Source organism: Phodopus roborovskii, unplaced genomic scaffold (genome assembly GCF_943737965.1).
Source record: "Phodopus roborovskii unplaced genomic scaffold, PHOROB, whole genome shotgun sequence".
In the NCBI taxonomy this organism is placed as follows: Eukaryota; Metazoa; Chordata; class Mammalia; order Rodentia; family Cricetidae; genus Phodopus; species Phodopus roborovskii.
Window position 1 is genome coordinate 5,561,352 of NW_026126459.1, and position 24,504 is coordinate 5,585,855.

The 24,504-nt window shown below is 42.5% G+C and overlaps 1 protein-coding gene across 2 annotated transcripts in view; it reads right to left on the minus strand.

The window, feature by feature from the left end:
- Mrtfa (myocardin related transcription factor A) overlaps positions 1 to 24,504 on the minus strand; it is an 87,041-nt gene that overhangs the window by 25,862 nt on the left and 36,675 nt on the right. For both annotated transcript variants that reach the window (XM_051189427.1, XM_051189426.1), the window contains exon 2: positions 4,656 to 4,721. In XM_051189427.1, the coding sequence (XP_051045384.1) occupies positions 4,656 to 4,721 (66 nt within the window). The remainder of the gene's footprint in view (positions 1 to 4,655; positions 4,722 to 24,504) is intronic.

Below are 24,504 nucleotides of genomic sequence, written 5' to 3' on the forward strand. Positions count from 1 at the left end.
CCAAGCACCCACATTGCCATTCACAGCTGTTTGCCTCTTCAGTTTGAGGGAACCCTGATGTTTTCTTCTGACCAGACATGCACTTACATGCATAAGTGCAAAGCACTGATACATAGTAAAATAAGTAAATGTTTAGAAAAACACACACACCTTTGAAAGTAAGCAAACATTTCCCAGAAACTACAACTCTGTCACCTTGATCTTTAGTAGGAAACAAAGGTAGTTTATATCGTAACAAGGCTTGGTTCAGTCCACCCTCCCCTGACCCACAAAAGAAGAATTTAACTAGAATGGAAAAGGGAATGTAGTAATGAATTTAACACTTCATAGTGTAACTTTTTGTCAAAGTAAGATTATCTCTTTTACCTGTTCATCTGACCCAGAAGAGATAATCTCAACAGGTAATCTTCAGCAAACACTGGGGCCTAAGAAATGATCACTTAAGATTAGCTATGGGTGATAACTGGCAGACTGTCACTGTGTAGGCCAGGCGGCTAACATCCTCATTCAACATGGATAAGAGAGTCAGATTGCAGAACTGGAAGGATGGAGTGAAGCTGGGTCAGTCTATTCAGATCCCTGGGAATAAACAGCTCATAGCCATTCTGTAGGGTCAGCATGAGACACACAGGGCTTACACACAGACCTACAAACCATCAGCTAGCAGAACCAATTATTCTTGTGTCAGTGTGTCTGAGCACCTTTGAGGAGGCCTTTTGGATGACACTAACTAGCTGCCCTCATACCTTCTGAATTCTCCAACTAGTCAGATATAAGAGTCACCAATGGCACTGACTAGAGACAGAGAAACACCATTAAAATGTAAAGACATGGTTCAAGGTGGCTTTGCAGGTAAAGGTGCTTGCTGCCAAGCTTGATGACCTATTTAATTCCTGAGACTTGAATGAAGAAGTGACTCCTGAAATCTACACACATACAGACATATACATACATACCCACAGATACACACATACACACAGACTCACCACACATACACACACACACACACACACACACACACACATTCATACACAGACATCTACAATTCATAATCAGCTGGCAGATTATGACAGACACATCATACACACACACACACCCACACACACAAAGAAAAATAAATAAAGCGAAATAAAGCAAACATGGTATAGCTTGGATAGAGCTTAGGAAGAAGATCATTTGTCCATCATATAAGGACCAGAGTTTAATTTCCAGTATCAAAAAGACAAAGAGAAGAAAGTAATGGAGGGATATGAAGAAATTAAAAAGACAAGTTCAGGAGGACCAAGCCAAGCCCCCAGAGCACATCAAGGACAAATATTTGTTCCTCCACTTATGTGCCGGGGTGTCACAGTTGCTCTGTATTGGCTCATGAGGACAGATGGACAGGTTGTCTGCAGCACCAGAAATACTCCTGCTTTTTGCTTGTTGTCAAGGAGTCTCAGTGACACAGGCCAAGACAGAAAAAAACAACCATGACTCTTCTCTCACATCCACGGAGTCACAATATCCACACTGGCCTCCTTAAAGGGTTATGTACAACTGGCCCTGTCAGAACACTGTCACTACCTCGGACCTACACTCCTGTATGTGCATTTGTGTGTGTGCGTGCGTGTGTGTGTGCATGGTGTGCAGGCCAGTCTCTTGAGTCTTCATTCTGATTACAAGGGCATCACTGGCTCTGGACTGAACAGCCTGCTTGCTTTCTGCATGTGCCACCTTCCCTTTTCCTCAGAAGCACTAGAGAAAGCTCAGAGCCAAAACTGTGTGGGCCCCCACTTTCTGGCACTCTGTATTTGATGGGTTTAAGTGGTGTTATATTTGAGACATGTGCTTACATAATGAGAATAAAGGATACTGGAAAATGGTCCTGTGTAAAGCACATCAGAAGCCAGCTCCATATCCACAATTGAGACACATGAACAGAACACATGAGCCACAGAGAAAGGAATGTGGGAACTAGAGGATTTCACCCGCCTGCCCCAGTCTTACAAGAAGGCCACTCCCAATGCTGAACAGCACACAGAACAAGAACAACTGTGATGGGAAAAGAACCACAAAAGCACATCACATACCGCAGATTTGCTGTCTGAGCTCAATCAAGCAGTCTGTTCTACATGGGGCTGTGAATGAGGGCTCTGGGGTAAGCTAGGTTGATCTTCCTTACCACAATTATAAGGGAAAAGAAAAAAGATCTGATAAAAAGATTTAAGGTATAAACCAGGAATAAAATGCAGACACAACGATCTTGTCCCTTCTCTGCCTTGGCTTACCTACCCTTCACCTCAGATGTACAACAAACTTACATGTAAAGATCTGGAAATTTCTTAAGCCAACCAATGAACTGTAAGTGGATACTTGGGAGTAGCTGTTACCTTTCTGTTTACTTGCTGGCACTGCCCATGCTTCCCTTAAGTCTTTAAGTGGAATGAGGACAGTAGTAAGCAACAGTAAAGGGTGATGGTGGGGATACTGGGCATGGCAGGACTCAGGGAAGGCCAGGTGATACTGACGTAGGGTTACTCACCACTGTGGGCTAGCAAAAACAATGAGGCTCTTAGGGAGCTTGGGACTTAAGCCTGCATTCCCACACACTGGTGAGGGGAGAATCTCACACCTGAAACTCCTTGGGACAGGAACAACTCAAACATGCAGTTAGACTCTAAGACAGCTTGAGACCCTGCACTCTCAGTAAGATGAGAGAGTTGACTGGGGTTATTTCAAACACTGTGACCAGAATTCTAGCCAGTTTGCAATCAGCTGTCTTTACTCATCCAGGGCCAGGTACTGAGGAACAGAAACACAAGCAAGTGACTTTGTCTAAGAGTTCAGGTAGCTGGAGGTACACAAGGACAACTGCAATTTCTGAGCATCACACTACAGAAGTGGCAAGCAAGGAAGCTTCTATCCAAATGATCCCCAGTGGCACATGAAAGTTGGGAAGAAGAACATGGGCAGTCCACTCCTCACAACACCTGATCCCAAACCTACTGCCAGCAGATTCCAGAACAAGGCTCTCAAACTGTCGATGCATTTGCAGCCAGCCCACCATGGATCTGCACTCAGTGGACTGTTGTTTAATGTCTAGAGGGCAGGTATGAGGGCAATGTGTTTCCTTCACCTCAATGTTGTCTGAAACCACCTTAAGTACAAAGTGGACACTAAACATATACGCCCTTTGCAAAGGGGTAAGCAGATGAAGCTTGCTCCTTGATGAGGTTCACAGACTGGCAGTTCTGGAATGCTCCATAAAACACACTCCTGCCCATCAGTAGCTCTGCCAGTCTACTGCAGAAGCCCTGACACTGAGAGCTGGGGTGGGAATCCTTCTCTGGAAGATCACAGACTGTAAAGAACAACAGGTGAATCATGCTGTAGTAAAGTGCAGTGAACAAAAAGACTGACATCGTGGTATGAATTAAATACCATCCTCAGTTGTTTACAAGCCTTCAGTGGCTCCCAAATGGGTTTACAAACCAATGCACCTTTTCTCAGGGTACCCCTTACTCCTGGCTCATCATACTCCAGACACTGGCTTATTTGATACTCCTTTTCTGTTTTGTTTGTTTTGACATAGTCTCAAATTAACCTGTCTGACCTTGAACTCCTTCTGCCTCAGCCTCCCAAATGATAAAATTATAGGACTGTACCACCACACCAGGTTTCTTAGCTTATCCAAAGGAACTCCATTTTTTTTTTCCTGTTACAGTTAACAAATACACCAGTTTAATTTATTACACAGCACTACCAGGCTCTCAAATTATCTTCATTTGTCTCCATTTCCCCCTTATCAGTCTTGCCTCTCTAACCATAAATCTCCTCAAAGCAGGGTCAGATTTATCTTACACTATCAATTGCACATATTACTGACACAGGTAACTGACAATATGGATACTATGGTGACAGCAGGGGAGCAGGCACTGAGGTGAGGCAGAGATCAGTTTTCTCACAAAAGCAGGCATTGCTGGTGAGTGTGTGTGCGAGTGTGTGTGCGCATGCATATATTGTCTTCTTCAGGGTGGGTCCCAGTGGTAATAACATACCACCAGGGGAGGGAGGGGCACCTGTGTGATCTGCTGAGAACTCACTAGGAAATGTCAAAAGAGCAGACCGCTGGCCCCAGCCTACACTGTCAACAGTGCTCTTAGTAGTCAAAGTAGGCTTTCTTGTCTCTAATAAATTCTAAGTTTGGTTTCATTTCTCCCCCAAGGGATGCAGCCAATGGCCCAGTGTCACAGGAGCTCATCAACAGCTCCATTCAGGAATGCACACACCCATATCACCATGGGTGCCTCAGGATCTCTCTAAAATAAGCTGTCGTCCACTGACAATACCTGTCCACAATAGCAAAGCAGAGGTGGTGTACACCACCAGAACAGTCTCTGCTCCTCTCATGACGGGAAGTTGTAAAGCCCATGAAAGGTACCGATTAAAAGCTAAGGTTTATTTGCTGACCCTCAAAGCCTACCACCGCTTGTTTCACTGAAAGTGATGAATCTGGGTGATTGATGACCCCTCAAGAACTCCTGATGGTAAAGTAAGAGGCAGGTAAAACTGGAAAATAGACCTGTGGCCCTTTGCTGTTTGATGCTCCTATGCCACACAGGAGCCACACCAACATAAAGAGCAAGCGTACAAATGGTGAGGAAGACACTTACGCGGCATGATCCCTTGGCTCACCAGCTCCTCACGGGTCCGCCGCTGCTGGAGCTTCAACTGCAGCACTGCATGACAGCAAAGAGAGAAGAGGTGAAGGTCAGTCAACAGTTCCACCACAGCAGACCCATTCTCAAACGTAGAAAAAGTCCAAAAAATTAAAGGAGGATCCCCAAACTGCAACTGTGTAACTGCAGAAGTGGCCTGACAGCAGGGTTTCCGCATTCTGCTGTGGGTGGCAAGAGGAAGTTGCGAAGGGTCTTGCAGGGCGATAACAATCCACAAACTACCCAGTCTTGCCTCTTGCTTAAAACCTACAGGACTCAGCCTTCCTCTTGGGCCTGAAAACAATTCTAAGCTCAAGGAAAATACAATGGGGCCAGCACCCAGCACAACGAGCTTCCCAGTTGCTGTGTGCTTTTCAGCAAGTGTTTGCACAAAAGCATACTGAATGAACCAGTGCTCTTCACAGAGACCAGCAGTTTCGCTTATTTGTAAAATCTTTTCTTTCAGATCTAAAAATTGTGGCTATTTTCACATGCAGCACATTAGACTAGAGGATACCTCGCCATTAACATGGTTCTGCTCTGTTTATTTTCTCCATTTTTCACTCAGGGCCTTTCTCTGTTGAGAAGACCAAGCCGTATGACTCAATACACATCTGGGCTAGTGAAGAGACAGGTGTCTCTCCGAGCTCTATTCTGCAACACTGCTTAATGAAACAAAAGGGATTTTTATTAAAGTAAGCACCAACCATCTCTATTCAGAAGAACGACTGGCACAGCTGTGGTTTCGAGACTGAGAAAAGTAAGGGGGAGGGCTAGGAGGACCCCACAGCCAAAGCAAGTCCTCTTTCACTCAACAGGCTTCAGCTGCAGGCCCTGAGAGCCACATACGTGGTGTACGAGAAGGGGCTTTTTTCTACACAGCAGTTTTTAGAAGCATCAAAGGATGGGAGACTAGGTTCTTGCCTATGTCTCAAAGTCAGAGGTACAAAGCAGAAATTTTCTTCCTCCCTAAACTCCATTCCCTCCACAGCACTTATAATGTCTGAACCGTGTTCATCAATTCTGCCTCCTCAAAAACTGCTCTTAATTTTACCACTTTCCCAGGCTGCCATGGTGAGTTACCAGCTGTCCTTCCCTAGGATGGAACACTCCAACAAGAATGTTAAGTTTTACTCTTCCTTAATTACCATTTTTCTTTTTGCTTAAAAATGTCCATTTTCTTCATCTGGTCTCCCCTACATTCAGAATTACTCTGGGTAACTTGTGCCATCTCCTACCGGTACAGTGATACATTTTTCTGTGTGGTCGATCACCCCTGGACATCTTCCCTGCTAGTTTATAAGCTCCTTGAAGTTGTTGTTGCTTTTTTTTTTTTTAATTTAAAAGTCTTATTAAGCTGAGAACAGTGGCTCATAACTATAACCCCAATGCTCTGGAAGCTGAGACAAAGGATTGCTATGAATTCCACTATCAGCCTGGGGCTACAAAGTAAACGTTTGTCTCAAAAAAGAAAAAGAAAAGGAATATTATTTGTATTTTATTACAGTAGGCATTTAATAACAAGAGTCTGGAGTATATGTTTGTCACCCCCAGAAGATGGAGGCAGGAGAATCAAATGCAAAGCCTACCTTGTGTGGTAGTGTAAATGCAATTGGCCCCCATAAACTCATGGGAAGGTGGCACTATTAGGAGGTGTGGCTTTATTGGAGTGGGTGTGGCCTTGTTGGAGGAAGTGTGTCACTGTTGGGGTGGGCTTTGAGATTTTCTATGCTCAGATACCACCCAGTGTTATAGTCCACATGTCCTGTTGCCTTCTGACCAAGATGTAGCCAGCACCATGTCTGCCTGCATGCCACCATGCTCCCCACCGTCATAATGGACTGAACCTCTGAAACTGTAAGCCAGCCACCCCAATTAAATGTTTTCCTTATGAGAGTTGCTGTGGTCATGGTGTCTCTTCACAGCAATAGAAACCCTATTGGCTATAAAGAACTGAGTGACTCTCAAAATGATGATAGACATGGTTTGGGAATCTAACGAAGAGGTTATTATTTACAAATTAACATTGTTAAATAAACTCTTAACTAAATAGAGGCAACAACTAGCCAATGGCTGATATTTTATAGCATGTACTGTCCCAGACCCTATTCTACACCCCCCTGGCTGCATGAATTATTTTGTGGTAATGTGGATCAAATTGGGGCATTGTACAAGCTAGGCAAGTGCTCACAGACCAATGCATGTTTTAAAATCACTTCACTTTCCTAAGATCCGTAAGAAGATGGGTATCACTTAACCCATTTTACAGGTTTGGAAAGTGAGGCCTACAGAGATTAATTCACAGAATTTGTCTTACTAATTAGGGGTAGAGCAGGATTTGAACCCAAACAATCTGATGTCAAAACCTGAGCTCCTAACTTTGTTTCTCCCAGGATTTTCTACAAGTCAGCTCTGCTGAGATAACACACCTCCTGGGTTCATTATCTGGTAGTGAGGAAAACCACTACTTTGAGATTAGGCTCAAAGGAGATGAGGTAATGGACTTCAGTGGAGGAATTTAACCTAGGAACTGACTGCAGAGTAACATAAGTGCAGGTCAACACAGCAGTAAGACACAAACAGCAATTGCAGGGAGTCACCATGTTACATGTTTGCTTTTATGCTCAGTGACTGACATGAGTTTAACTTATTTACCTACATGACCCCTGCCCCCCATGCATACATGTGCATGCATGCTCATGCTCTCTCTCTCTCTCTCTCTCTCTCTCTCTCTCTCTCTCTCTCTCTCTCTCTCACACACACACACACACACACACACACACACACCACACACGCCCTCCCTCAGACTCAGGCCAGGCTTGTTGCTCAGTGGTCTTACCTAACATGCACAAGGCTCTGAATTTTAACCTCAGCACTGACAAAGGTGGGTAGCTCTGTGAAGATGGCTAGGATCAGTATCTCCTTTTACAAACAAGGAAAATTAGAGCACAGGCCTCTAAATTTTTTGTTTTGTGCCACGCAACTTAACAGAACAGAAGCTAGGGTTCCCATCCTTGTCCCTGTAGTTCTTAGGTATAGTACTTAGCATGCAGTACCCACTCATACGAAAGGAAAGGGAAAGCCAAGTTAAACAACATAGAAGAGGATAAAAGGGCAGCCTGTCCTCTTCCACAGAATTTCTAAGATCAAGTGTAAGGAAAGCTACTAGAGAATGCATAAATATAACAAATGTCAGAGAACAGAGAAACAATCAATTAAGCCTGAACATTTCAAATAAGGAATAATTAGTGAAACAGCTATTACTCAAGAGTAATTTTGAAATACCAATTAGTGGTCCTAAGTAAGCCATACAAGCTAGGGTCATGAGGACCATTGTGCAACTGTGTTGTTGGTTTTGGACCGGGAGGGGTGAGGGTGTTCCTAGGGCTGGTCACTTTTCTAATCTGATTTCTTCTCTTTTTCTTCCAATTCTTTGTTTAAAAAAAAAAAAAAAAACCACAAAAACAAAACAAAAAACTTTTATATTTTCATGTGTATGAGTGTTCTGCCTGAAGACATTTATCTGCATACTACACACATTCAGTGCCTGTGGAGACAAGAGGATGGATCCTCTAGAACTGGAGTTATAGCTGGCTGTGAGCTGCCGAGTGGGTGCTGGGAATTGAACCTGGGCTTCTGGAAAAGCAGTCAGTGCTCTTGACCACTGAGTCATCTTTCCAGCTGGGTCTTCCCATTCTTTTCTGGCAACCGCTCAGTTGACTTACCATCCATTACCTATAAATGCATTTGTTTATCTATATACAGGCTGCCCCCACAAACCCATTTAGAGACCGACGCTACATTAAATTTGTGGGATTTGGTAACAGTATATGTAAAAGGCAGGCATTTCTGTTGGCTTTTATTTATTTGTGGAATGATAAGGAGATCTAAACACCAAAAGAGGAAGAGTATGCCAAATTCTTACTCTCACAAATCTCCCCAGACTAGCATGATCTATGGTTCATAGGTAAAGAAACTTGCTGGTAAGTCTGACTAAGTTTGATTCCCTGGGACCCACACAGTGCAAGAACCAATTCCTTCAAGTTCTCTCATGTACACATATACCAAGTTTTAAAAAAATAAAAATAAATCATTTGGACTGGTTTTAAATATTTCTTGGGATGAGTGGACAAAGTGCTGAATCTGTGGCCTCTAAAACAGAATCCTAATAAATAGTAAACCCAATCTAATTCAACAATGGACACCACTAACTAGCTTCAAACCAAATATTTTCCAGGGAAGGTCCAGAGAAGGGGTTGGGTGTTTATTCATACACTGTACACTATAGTTCATATTATATCCTTAAATTCACTTAGTGGATGGATTCAAATTTATAAAAGCACACAACCTATCACTTAGAACCAGACTACTTTGGACACACTAGTTTTATTCTTATGATGGCTCAGTGGTTAAGTACACAGGCCCAGGTCCCATGTCTAGTATTTATATGGAGGTTTACAACCACCTGTAATGTCAGTTCTAGGGGATCTGATGCCCTCTTCTGGCCTCCTTAAGCACCAGGCATGTGAGTGGTACATGGACATAAATACAGGCAAACACCCATACACATAAAATAAAACTAAAATTAAAAAGAAATTAAATAGGTAAAAAGCGGGGCTTAAGGATATAGCTCAGTTGGCAGGATACTTGACTAGCACTCACTAGGTCTAGTACCACACAAACTAGGTGTGGTAACACACCCCAGGAATCCCAGCATCTGGGGGACAAAGGCAGGAAAACCAAAGCTGAAAGTCATTTTTGGGCAGTGGTGGTAACACTTTTAATCCCAACACTCAGGAGGCAGAGGCAGGTGAATCTCTGTGAGTTCAAGACCAGCCTGGTCCTGATCTACAGAGCAAGTTTCAAGACAACCAGGGCTACACAGAAAAACCCTGTTTCCAAAAAAAAAAAAAAAAAAAAAAAAAAAAAAAAAAAAAAAAAAAGGAAGGAAGAAAGTAACTTTTGCCTATATACTCAGTTCAAGTCCAGCTGAGGATACATGTGTGGTGGCAGACAGGAAGTAAGGTAGCTGGACGGAAAAAGGATGTAAGCAGTGAGAAACAAGAACTGGCACTCTGGTCTGCTTGGTCTGCTGAGACACTAAGGAGGTAAGGTGTGGCAGTGGTTTGCTCCTTCTCTCTGATCTCTCAGCCTTTTATTCTATATCTGACTCTGGGTTTGTATTACTTAGACCAATTTAAAACACCATTTACATTTATGAGATCCTGTTTCAAAATAAATAATTAAATGAAATTGGGAAGTATGTGGAAGGTACCCTGAGAAGAAGATATTTCCCAAGTTCTGCTGTTGGGTTATTTTCAATAGCAACACTTAGTGTAGGAGCTGGGAGCTGGGAGCTGGGAGCTGGGAGCTGGGAGCTGGGAGCTGGGAGCTGGGAGCTGGGGTGGGGAGAGTGTTCAGTATTCATTCATCAAGCATGAACTTATCACAACACTGTTATAGCAGTCCCTGTGCCAGGTGTGTGATGTGCTCAGGGAAATGGGAGACACAACAAATCAGTGACAACAAATAAGTACAGGCTGTGATAAATGTTTGACAGAAAATACCTGAGAGCAGTAGAGTCCAGGAGTCAGGTTTCCTCTTTTTGTACTCTGCTAATTTGTAACATTTTCCCTTTACTGCAAGGCCAACTGTCTAAAATAGATTTTAGGCGACACATAAAAATAAGCCAGTCAGCTCATGGCTTATAACCTTGGTACTTCTGTGCCAATTGCCAGTATGTGTATTCCTAAAAGCCCAGAGGCAAAAACTGAGGTTCAATATTTGAAGATCAGAGAAGCAAAACAGCCAGCCACTAGGGAGTTCTCACCTCTACTACCAATGCTCAGATTGAAGGGGCAATCCACCAAACCCCAGATTATATCTCCAGACTGCACTGCTCCTCACCAAATCTCAGACTGCTCCTGAGACTGCACCGAGCTCCTTATATTCTTTCTAGTGCTGGGATTTAAGGTATGAGCTCTGTTTCTCTTTTAGACTGATTCACTCTCACGTAGCCTACTCACAGATCCATCTGCCTCTGTCTCCTGAGTCCTGGGATTAAAAAGTGTGCCACCACTGCCTGGTGTCTATGGCAGTGGCTAGCTTTGCATTCTGATCTCCAAGCAAGCTTTATAGTTAGACCATAAACAGTATATCACCACAACCTCGGATCCATTCCATCTCAAATTCCTGCTTGGTTTCCTATCAAAGCTGGGGGGGGGGGCGTGGTGGGGGGTGAGGAGTATCCTTTGAAGAAACAAAAGGATCTGTTATATAACAGACACTGCTTTGCTGCAAAGGATGCTATGAAGAGCAATAGATACAGTCACTGCCATTAAGGGAAATTTACTATTACAAATGTGAAGGGTGTTTTCAATGCAGCAGACATTAGATCCAATTAAGTGGTCAGCCTATTAGACTTAACTCATTCATTTTAAACTTCCAAAACTTCCAAGTCAGGGCTGTTAGGAACGCTATCTGAAGAGGACTGATTTTCACTTTCATGGAACTCTCAGGTCTAATGGGAAAAGGGGACTCACAATGAATCATTATATGCTGTAAGACAGAAATGTTTACTAATGGATTATCAAACACGAGTCTCACTCAGTGCCAAGCACAGGATACCTCCCAACAAGGGAGCCCCAAATGTCCCTAAGACAGCACCCATTATTTTCTGGGGCATCTGTACTAGGACTCTCAAGTAATAGCTGAGAACACCACATGCTTTGATGTCATGAAGAAATCAAGCTGCGACTGACTGGGAAACACCCTCCCTGCCCTACATCTTTCATAGCGCTAGAAAGTGCTATGCAAGCTTCCAGGGTAGGGAGGACATCAATGGTCTTACTCCATGTGTTATAGTGTTATAGTACCAGACAAGAAGTGCTCCCTGGTACAACAGTGCCGTAACTGCTATGGGAGGAACCAACCACTTTAACTTTATGGCTGGGTGTGAGGCCTCCTTCACAGGCAGAAATTCATCCTGGTCCTGTAAGTCTAGGCAAAAGCACACAGCAGGGAGGGTCACAGGCCTGTATGAAGACTACATGTTGTCAAATTGCCTTCTAAATATTTGGGGTTTTTTTGTTTGTTTGTTTTCTGGGGTTTTTGTTGTTGTTTTTGTTTTTGTTTTGTTTTTTGAGACAGGGTTTCTCTGTGTAACAGCCCTTGCTGTCCTGGAACTCACTCTGTAGATCAGGCTGGCCTCGAACTCACAGAGATCTGCCTACCTCTGCCTTCCGAGTGCTGGGATTAAAGGTGTGTGCTACCACCGCCTGGCTATATTTTAATACCATAGATTAATGCTGTTCTCAACCTTGATCAGAGAAGCTTCTCTCTGCAGTGTGCATAGTTGTTACAATGCGGAGGGTAAGTAACTCATGAGTACTCAGCTATAGATGGAACATGGAACATCTCTACAAACCCTCCCCCTATACAAGGCTTAGGGAACATAATGAAAGAGGAAAGACTGGGGAGAGCTGCTGTACAATGTCTTATGAACATGACATGGTTACCTGCATACAATCAAGCCAGTCAATATTCCAGTATGGATTGGGAGAGAGGGCTCACTAAGTCCCACCCCTAGATGTAAAACTACAGACAGTTTATGTCTGCTGGGATGAGAGACCATTGGAATATTTTATAAATTAAAGCGAGGTCAAAGAACATTAGAGAAAGCAGTACTGGCTGTTGCCCTGGCTCAACTAAATCAAGCCACGTAACTTGTATCAGCCTCAATTTTCTCACCATCGTGTCATTTTGGAAACTAACCCCTGCCCATCAGAACTTTGAAATTGCACAAATGTCCATGGCAGATCAGGGGCTTGCAGATCAACTTTCCTCACAGCAGAAGAACTGCCAGAAGAACTACACTCCCAAAGAGGTGACTTCACTCTTTAAAATAAAAGTGCCTTGATATAGCAAAACATTTCTGAAAACAACAACAAAAGATTTATCTTATTTATTTAGAGACTGGGTCTTGTTATGTAGCCCTGGCTGACCTGGACTTGAACTCACAGAGATTCACCTGATTCTGCTTCCCAAATCCTGGGATTTAAAGGTATGTGTCATCCACACCCACTGAAAGGGTTTGTTTTGTTTTGAGACAGGGTTTCCCTGTGCAGGTTTGGACCCTGTCCTGGAACTCACTCTGTAAACCAAACTGGCCTCAACCTCGAACTAACAGAGATTCGTCTGCCTCTGCCTCCTGAGTGCTGGGATTAAAATTGTGCACCACCCATCTAATGTGCTCTGTAGCAAACAGGAGTCTATTTTCAAAAGCAGTGTGTTCTTTTTCTTAATCACTTCATCATTTGTTTTATTCTGTATCTTCAAAGTACCCCGCAATCTCTTTTGTTCCTTTTAAATTTTGGTTTGTTATAAACTGCCAAATAGAAGTGTTTCAGACATAGAGTTTGTACCTATATTTTTATTTTACTGTTTTATGTTCTTGAGTTATTCTTAATTGACAGATGATTATAGACTTTGCTTGATCATATTTTCTAAAACAAAGTAAATCACACACACACACAAACACACTAGTGTGCGCCGCCACCACTACTCAGCCAAAAATTAAAAAAAAAAATTAAATTTATGTATCTTCATGAGTAAATGTAATGTGTGCAGATGCTAGGTGCCAGGTGGACTGGGCAGGAGACAGTGTCAGACATCCTGAAGCGGAAACCACAGATGGTTGTGAGCCATCTGACATGGGTGCTAGGGAGAGAACTTGGTGCCTCTGAAAGAGCATCTTAGTTAGGGTTTCTATGGTCGTGTAAAACACCACAACCAAAAGCAACTTGAGAGGAAAGGGTTTATTTCAGCTTGTAGTTCCACACAAAGCTTATAGTTCATCAATGAAGTTCTCAGGGCAGGAACTTGACAGGAGCTGTTGCAGAGGCCATGAAGTGTGTTGCTTACTAGCTTATCCTTGTGTCTTGCTTAGCCTGCCTTCTTATACAACTTAGTATTACCTGCAGTGGGTGTCACCATCCCCAGTGACCTGGGCCTTCCTACATAAATAATCAATCAAGGAAATTCACTTATGGGGCATTTTCTTAACTGAGGTTTCTTCTTCCAAAATGACTCTAGTTTGTGTCAAGTCAACATAAAACCAGCCAAAGAGCCACAAACACTCTTAGCCACTGAGCCATCTTCTCCAGCCCCAGAAAAACATTCATATTTAAAAATCACATCCCAAGTCGTTCTTGGTAATGGGAAACAAAAGGAAGGAAGAAGGGAGATGGGGGAGGGGTGAAGCTGGAGAAGCTCCTGAATAATCTACAATAGAAATTCAAGATGGCAGCAGCACCAGCAGCAAGCACCCTAGGGGCATGGGCTACCCCCCAGGAACCAAGAGACCCACAAAGGCTTCGTGGGGCAACTTGGTAGTGATGTGCCTACCAAGTGTGCAGTATCTTTTGAATAACTATAAGGTCCTATGGGGAGATGGTTTTCTTAAGTGGTTTCATGGAACCTGAAAAAAAAGATGGTGTGAAGTGGATAGAAGCGTAACTAGAAATACAGCAAAAGTGATGGGAGAATGGCATTGCCAAGTAGGGCCAGTTATCTGGCCACTACTGGGATACCTCGCTCCTGTCGACATCAAGGCCTGGAGCTTATGAGGGTCCTGTCACAGGTGTGCTGCCACAGTGCACAATCACCCTGACTCTGAGCAATGTTGGGATGCTGAGATGAAGAATGGTTCACTTTCTGGATTGAGCCTCCCGAAAGACTTCTGTGGTCCGTGCTAATGCTGAAGGCCATGTTGATGTCCATAGCCCATGAAGCCACCAGAGGTCATGTTGAGGTCTGTGGTCTGTGTTGTCACCAGAGGCTGTGTTGATGTCTGTGATCCATGATGCAGCAGGAAGGCACATTGATGTTAATGGTCTGTACTACCACTGCAGACCATGTTGAGATCCAAACTCAGCACTGCTTCTGGAAACCAGGTGGAATTCCATGATCCATGCTGCCACCAGCTGCTATATGAGGGAAGTTCCTTTTGCAGTGGATGGATGACTGAAGACTCATTACTGTGTGTGAGGGACATTGGAGGCTTCTGTGACAACCCCCCACACACACACACAAAGAAACAGTCCAGACAGTAAGCTAGCTATTGAAAAGAGTCCTTAAAATTTCTGATAAAGATGCTGAAGTGGAACTCTTCACAGTTGATGACTTCTGGTGGGGGTGAGGTGGGGGAGGACTCAGTTGTCTTTAAGGGACCAGTCAGTGGGAGTTTGACTATGCTCCAGTGAGTGTATGGGCAACACAAATAGGACTTGGTGGTTTATTTTGGGGGTGGGGTGGGTGGGTAGGGCTCAGGGGTGGGAGGATGGACCTTATCAGGGTGCATTGTGTGAAATTCCCAAACAGTTAATGAAGGTATTACATTTGGGGGAAAAGAAGAAAAGGGAAGGGTAAGAAAAGGAAGAGCGAAGAAGAAGGGCAGGGCAGGGCAGGGCAGGGCAGGGCAGGGTAGGCAAGGCAGGGCAAGGCAATACACTGTTTCCCTCTGGGAGGCAGCTCATCTGCACTCTGCTCCCAGATTCAAGTCCCCCTGTAAGTCTAAAGAGCATGACCCAGAAGAGAGTATAAGAATTGGTAACGTTCATTACTGAGATTAAATGAACAGTGAATGTTCAAAGTATGTGCCTAAAATTCTGAACTGTCAATGCAGAGCAATGTAATAGTTGAAAGAACCAGAGGGATCCACTTCTCTTTTGTCAGAGGAAAGGAGACCAGAAGAATTTCAAGGTCTAGAGTTAACACAAAAATTAAAGAGCAGAAGACAGTCTTCTGCATACTGTCTTTGGGATCCTATTGACTCCCTGTGGCTAGAGCTGAGTATGAAAAGTGTGTTTGAGATCCCAGCACTGAGGTGGCTGAGGAAGGAGGATCTCGGAGAAGAGATCAGCCTAAGCTACACAGTCAGACTCAGTAGAAGGGGAAGAGTGTGAAGGAAAGAGGAGGAAAATTATATGGTTAAATGTATCATGGGTGTCTTAGGGTTTCTACTGCTGCAACAAAATACCATGACCAAAAAAAAAGCTGTGGAGGAAAGGGTTTATCTCCCTTACACTTCCATATTGCTGCTGTTCAATATTGAAGGAAGTCAGGGCAAGTTCCTGAAGGCAGGGGCTGATGCAGAGGCCATGGAGGGGTGCTGTTTGTTTACTGGCTTGCTTCATATAGATAGCTTGCTCAGCCTGCTTTCTCTCTTTCTTTCTTTCTTTCTTTTTTTTGGGGGGAGTGTTGAGACAGGGTTTCTCTGTGTTGCTTTGGAATCTATCCTGGCACTCACATTGTAGACCAGGCTGGCCTCGAACTCATAGAGATCCGCCTGCCTCTGCCTCTTAAGTGTTGGGATTAAAGGTGGTTGCCACCACTGCCCAGCCTGCTTTCTTACAGAATCCAGGACTACCACCCCAGGGATGGCATTTCCCACATGGACTGGGCCCTCTTCCATCAATCACTAATTAAGAAAATGTCTTACAGCTGGATCTCATGAAGGCATTTCCTCAACCAAGGCTCCTTCCTCTATAACTCTAGCTTGTGTCAAGTTGACACAAACTAGCCTGTAAATCGGTTCCCACACTGAATCTTGGTACAGAAAAAAATGACAGCAGCAGGGAATGGATGGAATCCATCCATATAAAGACTGTTCACCTAACAACAATGTGGCACTGTTGGTCTCAGAATGACAGTTGTATATGATGCTAGCATTGGGGACAACTAAGTGAAGGTGTCTGAGAATTCTCTGTGACATCTATGTAAAACTAAAACTGTTCTAAAATAAAAGATGATTTTAAAAACTTGTGATCTAAGACTGATGAGATGACTCAGTAGTTAAGAACACTGGCAGCTTTTCCAAATGATCCAAGTTCAAGTCCTAGTATCCACATGGTGGCTCACAACAGTCTATAACTCCAGTTCCAGGTGATCCAATGCCCTCTTCTAGCCCCTGCAGGCACCAGGTACACATGTAGTACAGTGATATATATGTAGATGAAACACATATATACAAAATTTAAAATTAACAAAAAAATAAACTCATGAATTTTATTTCTTCAGAAAGATTTATGAATCAATTAGTGAATCACATCAAGGGTCAGGCTTTCAAACTGAAATGCTGCCATCTCTTGAACACAAAGAAATCACCATTCCACAAACAACTAATTATGAGGAATAAAGAGTAACAGGCTTTCTAGTGGGGTCAAAGCATAAACAAATAAATTACAATGTATACTGTAAAGATAACATCGTAGAATTCTAATTCTTTTATACACTTCACAAACTGATATTTCAAACTTGATTACATTGCTGATAAGCTCCATTATTCAACCTTTCCACAAGTCCAAAAATTTCTCTTCCATCTATATGTCACATATAAACACCAGTTAACTAATCTATTTTAGAAACCAGAAATAGCACACCCATTCAAAGAGGTAAATATCTTCCATCTAACCTGATGCTATTAGAGCATTTCCTAAAGTCCTCTCCTGGTTGGGAAACCTGAGCTACTTATCCATGTAGCCTAGTATTTTGTAAAAGATAGATTCATGAAACCTAATTTAAGCAATATGGAAAAATAAAAGATCTGTGCTGTTTAATAATATTTATACAAAAGGTGAGAACATACCCCCAGGGTCCAAGTCTCCTAAGTCTAACTTTGCAGAGGGTATTATCATCATTTTATAGATGTGAAACTTGAGTTTTGAAACAATTAAGCAACTTGTCCATAGTCACAATAAATTAATGGGCAGAGCAGAGACTAGGGTCCAGCTGTGTCCAAATCAAAAACCTTAGGCATAGTTCCATATTGTACCTTTGCTCCTTAAAACACATCAATCATGTTTTAGAATGACACTTAATATCAGTACAATCAAAATGGCACAGCCAGAGGATCCAGAAATTACAGCAAATAGGATGCTATGCATACAGCATGCATCAGAATTCTCTGCAAAGAATGCTTGTGTGCACAGGAACCACACAACTGATAGAACAATGGTGGACACAACTTCAAGGTACTCCAAGGGGCTCCTAGAGACAGAAGTCTAGAAGGATGCGAAACCTCCACAGGCCATCATCCCACCCCAGCTCTCAACATAAGAAACTGTTTCATAAAGGAAAAGCAAAGAGAACAGAGTGACTGAGGAGTAAAATACGTAATAAAGTCTTTTTGAAAATAAAACATGACTTACATAGAAACCAAAAGGCAGGATAAGCCAGGAATAAGGGCTCAAGAAACTGGATTCCAGAGAACAGATCAGGTGCAAAAGGCATGGAGAAAAGTCTTGAACATGATTATATATGAAGAATCTAATGGGGTGGCTGCAAGGTCACTGGGTTCCATATACAGCTTCCCTGTAGCATGCAGGTATGTGCTGAACAATCTTGGGCTACTATTTGAGCCATGCAGCTATTTGAACCATGTGTTACTTCTGTTTATAGATGAAGAAACTGAGGTTCAAAGAGGTAAGTAACTGGTGGCAGAGCCAGTCAGACAGTGTGAGAGTTAAAATACAGGTATAGGTTAGCCTGATCACAAAAATCTGTGGTCTTTTCTATTACATCACACTTATTGCCAGAGTGAAAAAATGTTACTGCACATACTAGGTAAAGTTAATGCTCAAAAGCCTGGGCTAATGAGCTGCAAGACAGCACACTGAGTAAAGGTGTGGCGGTACATTCTTTAATTCCAGTAATTGGGACATAGAGGCAGGTGGATCTCTGTTAGGTTAGTTTGAGGCCAGCCTGGTCTACAAATTGAGTTTCAGGACAGCCAGGGCTGTTACACAGAGAAATCCTGCCTCAAAAAAAAAAAAAAAAAAGTGGCACTTGCTGCCAAGCCTAACAATGACAACTTTAATTTCAATCCACAGACACTACTTGGTAGATAGAACAAACCCCCACAAGTTGTCCTTTGACCAACACATGGGAATTGTGTCGTGCACATTCGAGACACACACACACACACACACTGAATTAAAAATTTATATATCTGAGCCTTTAATGGTGGTAGTATAAGCTTTTAATGCCAGCACCAGGAGGCAGAGGCAGGCAGATCTCTGTGAATTTGAGACCAGTCTGATCTACAGAGTGAGGTTCAGGACAACCAGGACTACACAGAAAAACCCTGTCTTAAAAAAAAAACAATTCCCCTTTCCCAAACGAAGCAAACAAACAAAAGCTACTTCAGTGTAAATAGACTCAGGTCCATCACAGAGCCAGGCTTGGTGGCACACACCTTTAGGAGCTAATTATACAGGAATAAAAAAATCACATTTTGCCTTAGAAAATGTACAAATCTTGTGCTAAACAAAACATTTTTAAAAAGTTTTCCTCATGGGGACTGGAAAGATGACTCAGTGGCTAAGAGCATTGGCAACTCTTCCAGAGGTCCTGAGTTCAGTTCCCAGCAACCACATGGTGAGTCTCAGCCATTTATAATGGGGTATGATGCCCTCTTTTGCAAAAAGTTGTACATGCAGATAGAGCACCTTATACATAAAATACATCTTTAAAAATTGAAAAAAAGCATTCCTCTGATATGTGTAATGTTGTTTTACATTAAATTTGAACTCATGGTCTGGCCTGTCCCATTCCTACCATGTACCATGTTGCAGAAGCCAAAAACCTGACTTTAAAAGGTGAGTTTTGTGACAGTAAGATGGAAATCATTCCTGAAGGTGATGGAAGTCATCATTAGTCTCATTTCTTTGTGGACCTAATGCAGATTTCTTCTATAAAATTTTGTGCAACGCCTGCAGCAGTGGGATGTCCCCTTTGCAGATCCAACTACACCAGTGTCAGGAAATAGAGCTGTGATTCTTAGGACAACATGGGTGCTCCTCGGGTTGCACAACCCATATAAATGTTTTTCTTCTCATCTGACCATACCAATCATGGAACGAGTGTTGTAGGAATTTTTAACAGGTAAATGGCCCAGGCTTCTCCTACATGGGTTTGAGAAGCCAAATCGGTGCTGGGAATTGAACCCAGGTCCTCTGGAAGACTAATTTCTGCTCTTAACTGCTGAGCAACCTATCCAGCCCCCTTTTACTATTTCTTTATGCTGAGCACACTCAAAATTCCTATTTGGAAATACCCAATGCATTACTGTTAACTATATTCACAAGAATGTTTTCTTTTAAAATGTCCCTGAAAGGAGCCTGTGCTTCTCCTCTTGTGTTTTTTAATCATCCCAGTGTTAGCATTCCAAAACAGCTTCACTCTACTGGTTTTAGAAAAATGAGTGAGACTTGTTTGACAATCTGGGTGTCTACTTCAAGCTAGACCCCTTCTCTGCTTGTTCTGCTGATTCTCATGAGTCAGAACTACAGCAACAGCTGGGGATCATTAAACTGACAGAAATAGCTCAGGAGACTCCAACGTGTGTGAGTGGGGGAAGGAGAGGTTGAGTATCAGATTAAAAAAATCAAAAGGGCAACAGGCGAGTAGGGAGGCGGGGACGAGATGAAGCCTAAGGACAGTGTCTTGTCTATTTCCTTTATAGCCAGGTGGACATAAAAAATGAAGGGACAACTGACTATACAAACACTGCCTCACTCCCACCTATTCTTAGATGGAATGCTTACTCAAGCCTAAGAATGTGACAGGCTGGGCTGTGAGCAGAGGGAAGTAGTGGAGTGCTAGTCTAGCCTCAAGTCATCCTCTGTCTCAAAGAGTCATTCAGAGTTGATGAATCAGTCCCGGGCTGTGGAAACCAAGTCCAAGATAGGGTAGGCACAAGGACTGTGAGAACATACAGCAATCCCTTGGTGGCCTCAGTCCTGCTCAGGCCTAAAGCATTCATTTCCTCAACTGGAGAGGACTTTGGGCTGTTCTTGTCAGGGCACAGCCACTTCTATCTCTCACCCAGCTTTCGAACCTGGCAGGCTTTGGAAGATTGGTGCAGGAATGTGCCATCTGCCTGGGCAGCAGCCCAAGACTGTTCAGCACATACCTGCATGCTACAGGGACGCTTTATTCAGATCACCCCCAAAGGAGGAAGCTTGCATATCCTGATCTGCACGTTTAATTCTGACCAGTTCCAGGACCCTGAGTACCTTCTTCACCTCACACTTGCCTGCCAGGATATCTACTCAGTATCACCAGGACCTCTCCCAGCAGGGAAGTCCTATAACTAACCACAGAGAACAACAGGTTCTGTTCCCCTACCTGAAAGCCTGGACAGGAAATTATTCAATTGCAGACACCATGACTCCACCTTTCTTTGGTAAGAGTGCTTTGTAAGTATACAATTGCATGAATTCAGCTGTACATTTTATTTGATGACTCTTAATATCTACTGAAGAAAGCTCCATCTTACTATATAGTCCTAGCTGTCCCATAACTCACTCTGTAGACCAGGCTGGCCCTCAAACTCACAAAGATCCACCTGCCTCTGCCTCCAAAGTACTGGGATTAAAGGCATGTGCCACCACGACCACACACTTGCTTCTTGTCTAGTCACAAATCACACAACAAACTGTTCATGCTCATCCAAAATGCACCACCAGTCTTGTCTTAATTATATTTGAATCGGGTTTTCCATAATGATTCTAGATACCTCACAATAACTGACTAACCCTGAATATCTTAAGATATATTACTAAGAAAGGCAGAGGATATTAAAACATTAAATCCACTTGGGACTGAATCAAATAGTTAATGGAGTTCATTCTGAGGAGATAACATGAGAGGACAAGTTGCATGCTGATCAAACTACTGTAGTTATAACCACAATTCACTGTGTGCAGCTTAGGTGGGTAGAATTGCATTTTACATACAACCTTTAATATTTAAAATGTAATGTCATACATATTACAACTAGTCTGTACTTGGTATACCTCGTATGGAAATGGAAGACGGAAGCAAGGAGGAAGCAGAACAAGTTCACATGACACCTGACAGAAATCCACATATGACTTCATTTTACTCAAGTGATGACTAAAGACAATAGAAAATCAGAAACTTGTTTGCTAAAGCTCAGAGCAATATGGCCACACACCATAGGCAAGATCAAATTAGGAAGTCAGGGTCAAGACAATCTCCTCCATGCTTAGACAAAGACTATCAATCACATAAAAGATTCTACCCTCAAGGAATTAGTCTATGACACCTAGTGACTTGACTGATGACTCTCAGACAGAACAAAATGAAATTTACCATCTCTTGGTCCAGCATCATATTCTGAATCTAGCTGAAGAGCACTACAGAAACATTATTTTTTTTTAATGTCACTGAAAGCTAGAATTATCCACATGAAACCAACTAAAACTGTACTAGTCACTTGAGAATGAACACATCTTCCCAAGGACACAATACTGCCCTCTAGTGCCCAGAAGCATAGTAATTACTAACAGTCTCAGTAACAAACTGCTAATGTTCACAGTATGGTTGGTGGTCTACAGAAGGCTTTTGGTATGCACTTGGGAGAACCAGACAGAAAAAGCTGATCTTATTACAAACATTAAAAAAATAAGTGCAAAATACCTTCAAGGAACTCACAAATACAACAAAGAAGAGAAGTGTAAAATGCCCAGTCAGACAGTTCAGTGAGGAGGATGCCTGTTGACCCACAAGGTGGAATCCACAAGATGGAAGTAGTGAGCCTGGTGGTGGTGGCACATACCTTTAATGCCAGCACTCAGAAGGTAAAGGCAGGTGGATCTCTGTGAGTTCAAGGCCAGCCTGGTCTACAGAGAGAACTCCAGTACAGGTTCCAAAGCTACACAGAGAAACCCTGTCTCGAAAAACATGAAGAAAAAAAAAATGTGAACAGACTCTGGAAGTGCCCTCCACACCGTACTATAGTGTTTCAAGCATGCATGTGCCCATACACATCCATACATGTACAAAGTAAGTAAATGTTTAAATTTTAAGAAATAAGCTTAGAGATGAATAACTAGAGAACAAGAGGATTCTATACTATTCATGAAGGCAGTGGTGTATGAGAAACCTTTGAAACACTCCATAAACAGGAGATGAACAGCAGGAGCCAAGGCCGGGAGGTGGGAAGAATGTAAGAGTAGGAACACAGCCAGCATTCTTCAAGTTAGCTGCAATATTAAGCTGGTGAAGAGGAATAAAGGCAGGCAGGCTCAAGAAGCAACCAATAGGAACATTTGCTATTTGCATCTAATTGAAATCAAGTAAAATGAAACTTTCAGTTTCTCAGTAATGTTAGCCATATTTCAAGTCACAATGGCCACATCTGTCTAGTGACCACTGTGCTGGGCAGTACAGAACAGTATTGGGCAGTGCTATGCCAGAGGGTGGTATGAAACCACAAAACACCATCTCCAAGACTGCTCATTCCTCTTTAAAAAATAATAATCAGGCAGACCTGATCCTTGCCAAAGTCAATTAAAGAAAGGAAATGACTGTTATTAGTAATTTATAATAATGAAACAAGACTAACATATTTCATTTTCACTAGGTGTCCTAGGGTATTCGGCATAATCCATTTCTTACAAAATGATGCTATGAGATATATATATATATATATATAGAGATAGATAGATAGATAGATAGATAGATAGATAGATAGATAGATATAGATATATATATATATGATCTGAGTCCTCAAAGGTGTGTTCAAACTGTGGTAATATGGTAATGTAGACCAACACAAAGTCAGAAAACTACTTATAAGGGGAGGTTTGGGGTGTTTTGGGGGGGGGAGATGCCACTACCATATGGTTCTTGGGTATGATTTTGTAGATAACAGTATTGTACTGCAATGTCAAAAGATTGGACACACCTGATAGATGTATAGAATTCCACAAACAGAGTGCTCATCTCAACTGCCATTCCTATCCTGCTTAAACAAGTATGCATTTCTACTTATACAGCTTTTCACATGAATGCAAACATTCTTTGCTTTTTTTACTTCCAATGCTAGAGCCTGAGCCCAGGACTTTCACCCTACATCAAGCTAAATCTGCAAAGTCCTAGCAAACTGGGGTTCTGGAACATTACAACTCTCTAGATTCTACAAAGTAAAGAGTTACAGCCCAATGATTAAAGTTTCTCAGCTTCTTAGGCAATCTTCCCTCTGTGATAGTTCTCTCACTTAGATCCAGTATACTTCTAGATTTTAAAAACTAACAAAAACAACTGCCCCTCGATCTACTCTTAAAACTTTGCAAACTGGACACTGAAGATCAGGCTCCTCTGCAGCTGATTCATTCACTGCTGACTCCACACAGTCAAGTCATCCTGTCAGCCACAAAGACCCAAGGAGAACTTGGGAACTCAAGAACACTAAGATTTAGAAAAGCAGCATGTGCACAGCTAATGGCATAAACTAATGACCGCAGGTCATTCCCAAGTTAAGAAACTGATCATTCTTTTGCCATCCAAATTTGGTAAAATTTTGATGAAGGCTCTATCCACTCCCTCCAATAACCCAAAATGCCTATGAAAGGATTTTCCTCAAATCAAAAACTTTCTGCAGAACTCAAATGTATCTACTCCATTCTGAAAGAATATTTTGTCATTAGTTTTTGAATAGCAGAGGCCATCCTCAATAGCTCCCTATTTATTTATAGCCAGAGTGATTTATTGATAAGATATTGCACTTGACCCAAAAACAGAGTCTCACCTTATCACAGGTTTTTTCATCACTTCTTCTACAACACAGGCTTACCCATTGTTGGAGGAGGGCTGAGGCAGGAGAAACATCCTTATCATTGCCCTATCTGGTTTTTAAATGCATGCTACAATACTATGTCCAATTAGCAATTTGCTGAATGCTCAACAAGCTTTAATACAAACTCTGAAAGATTAA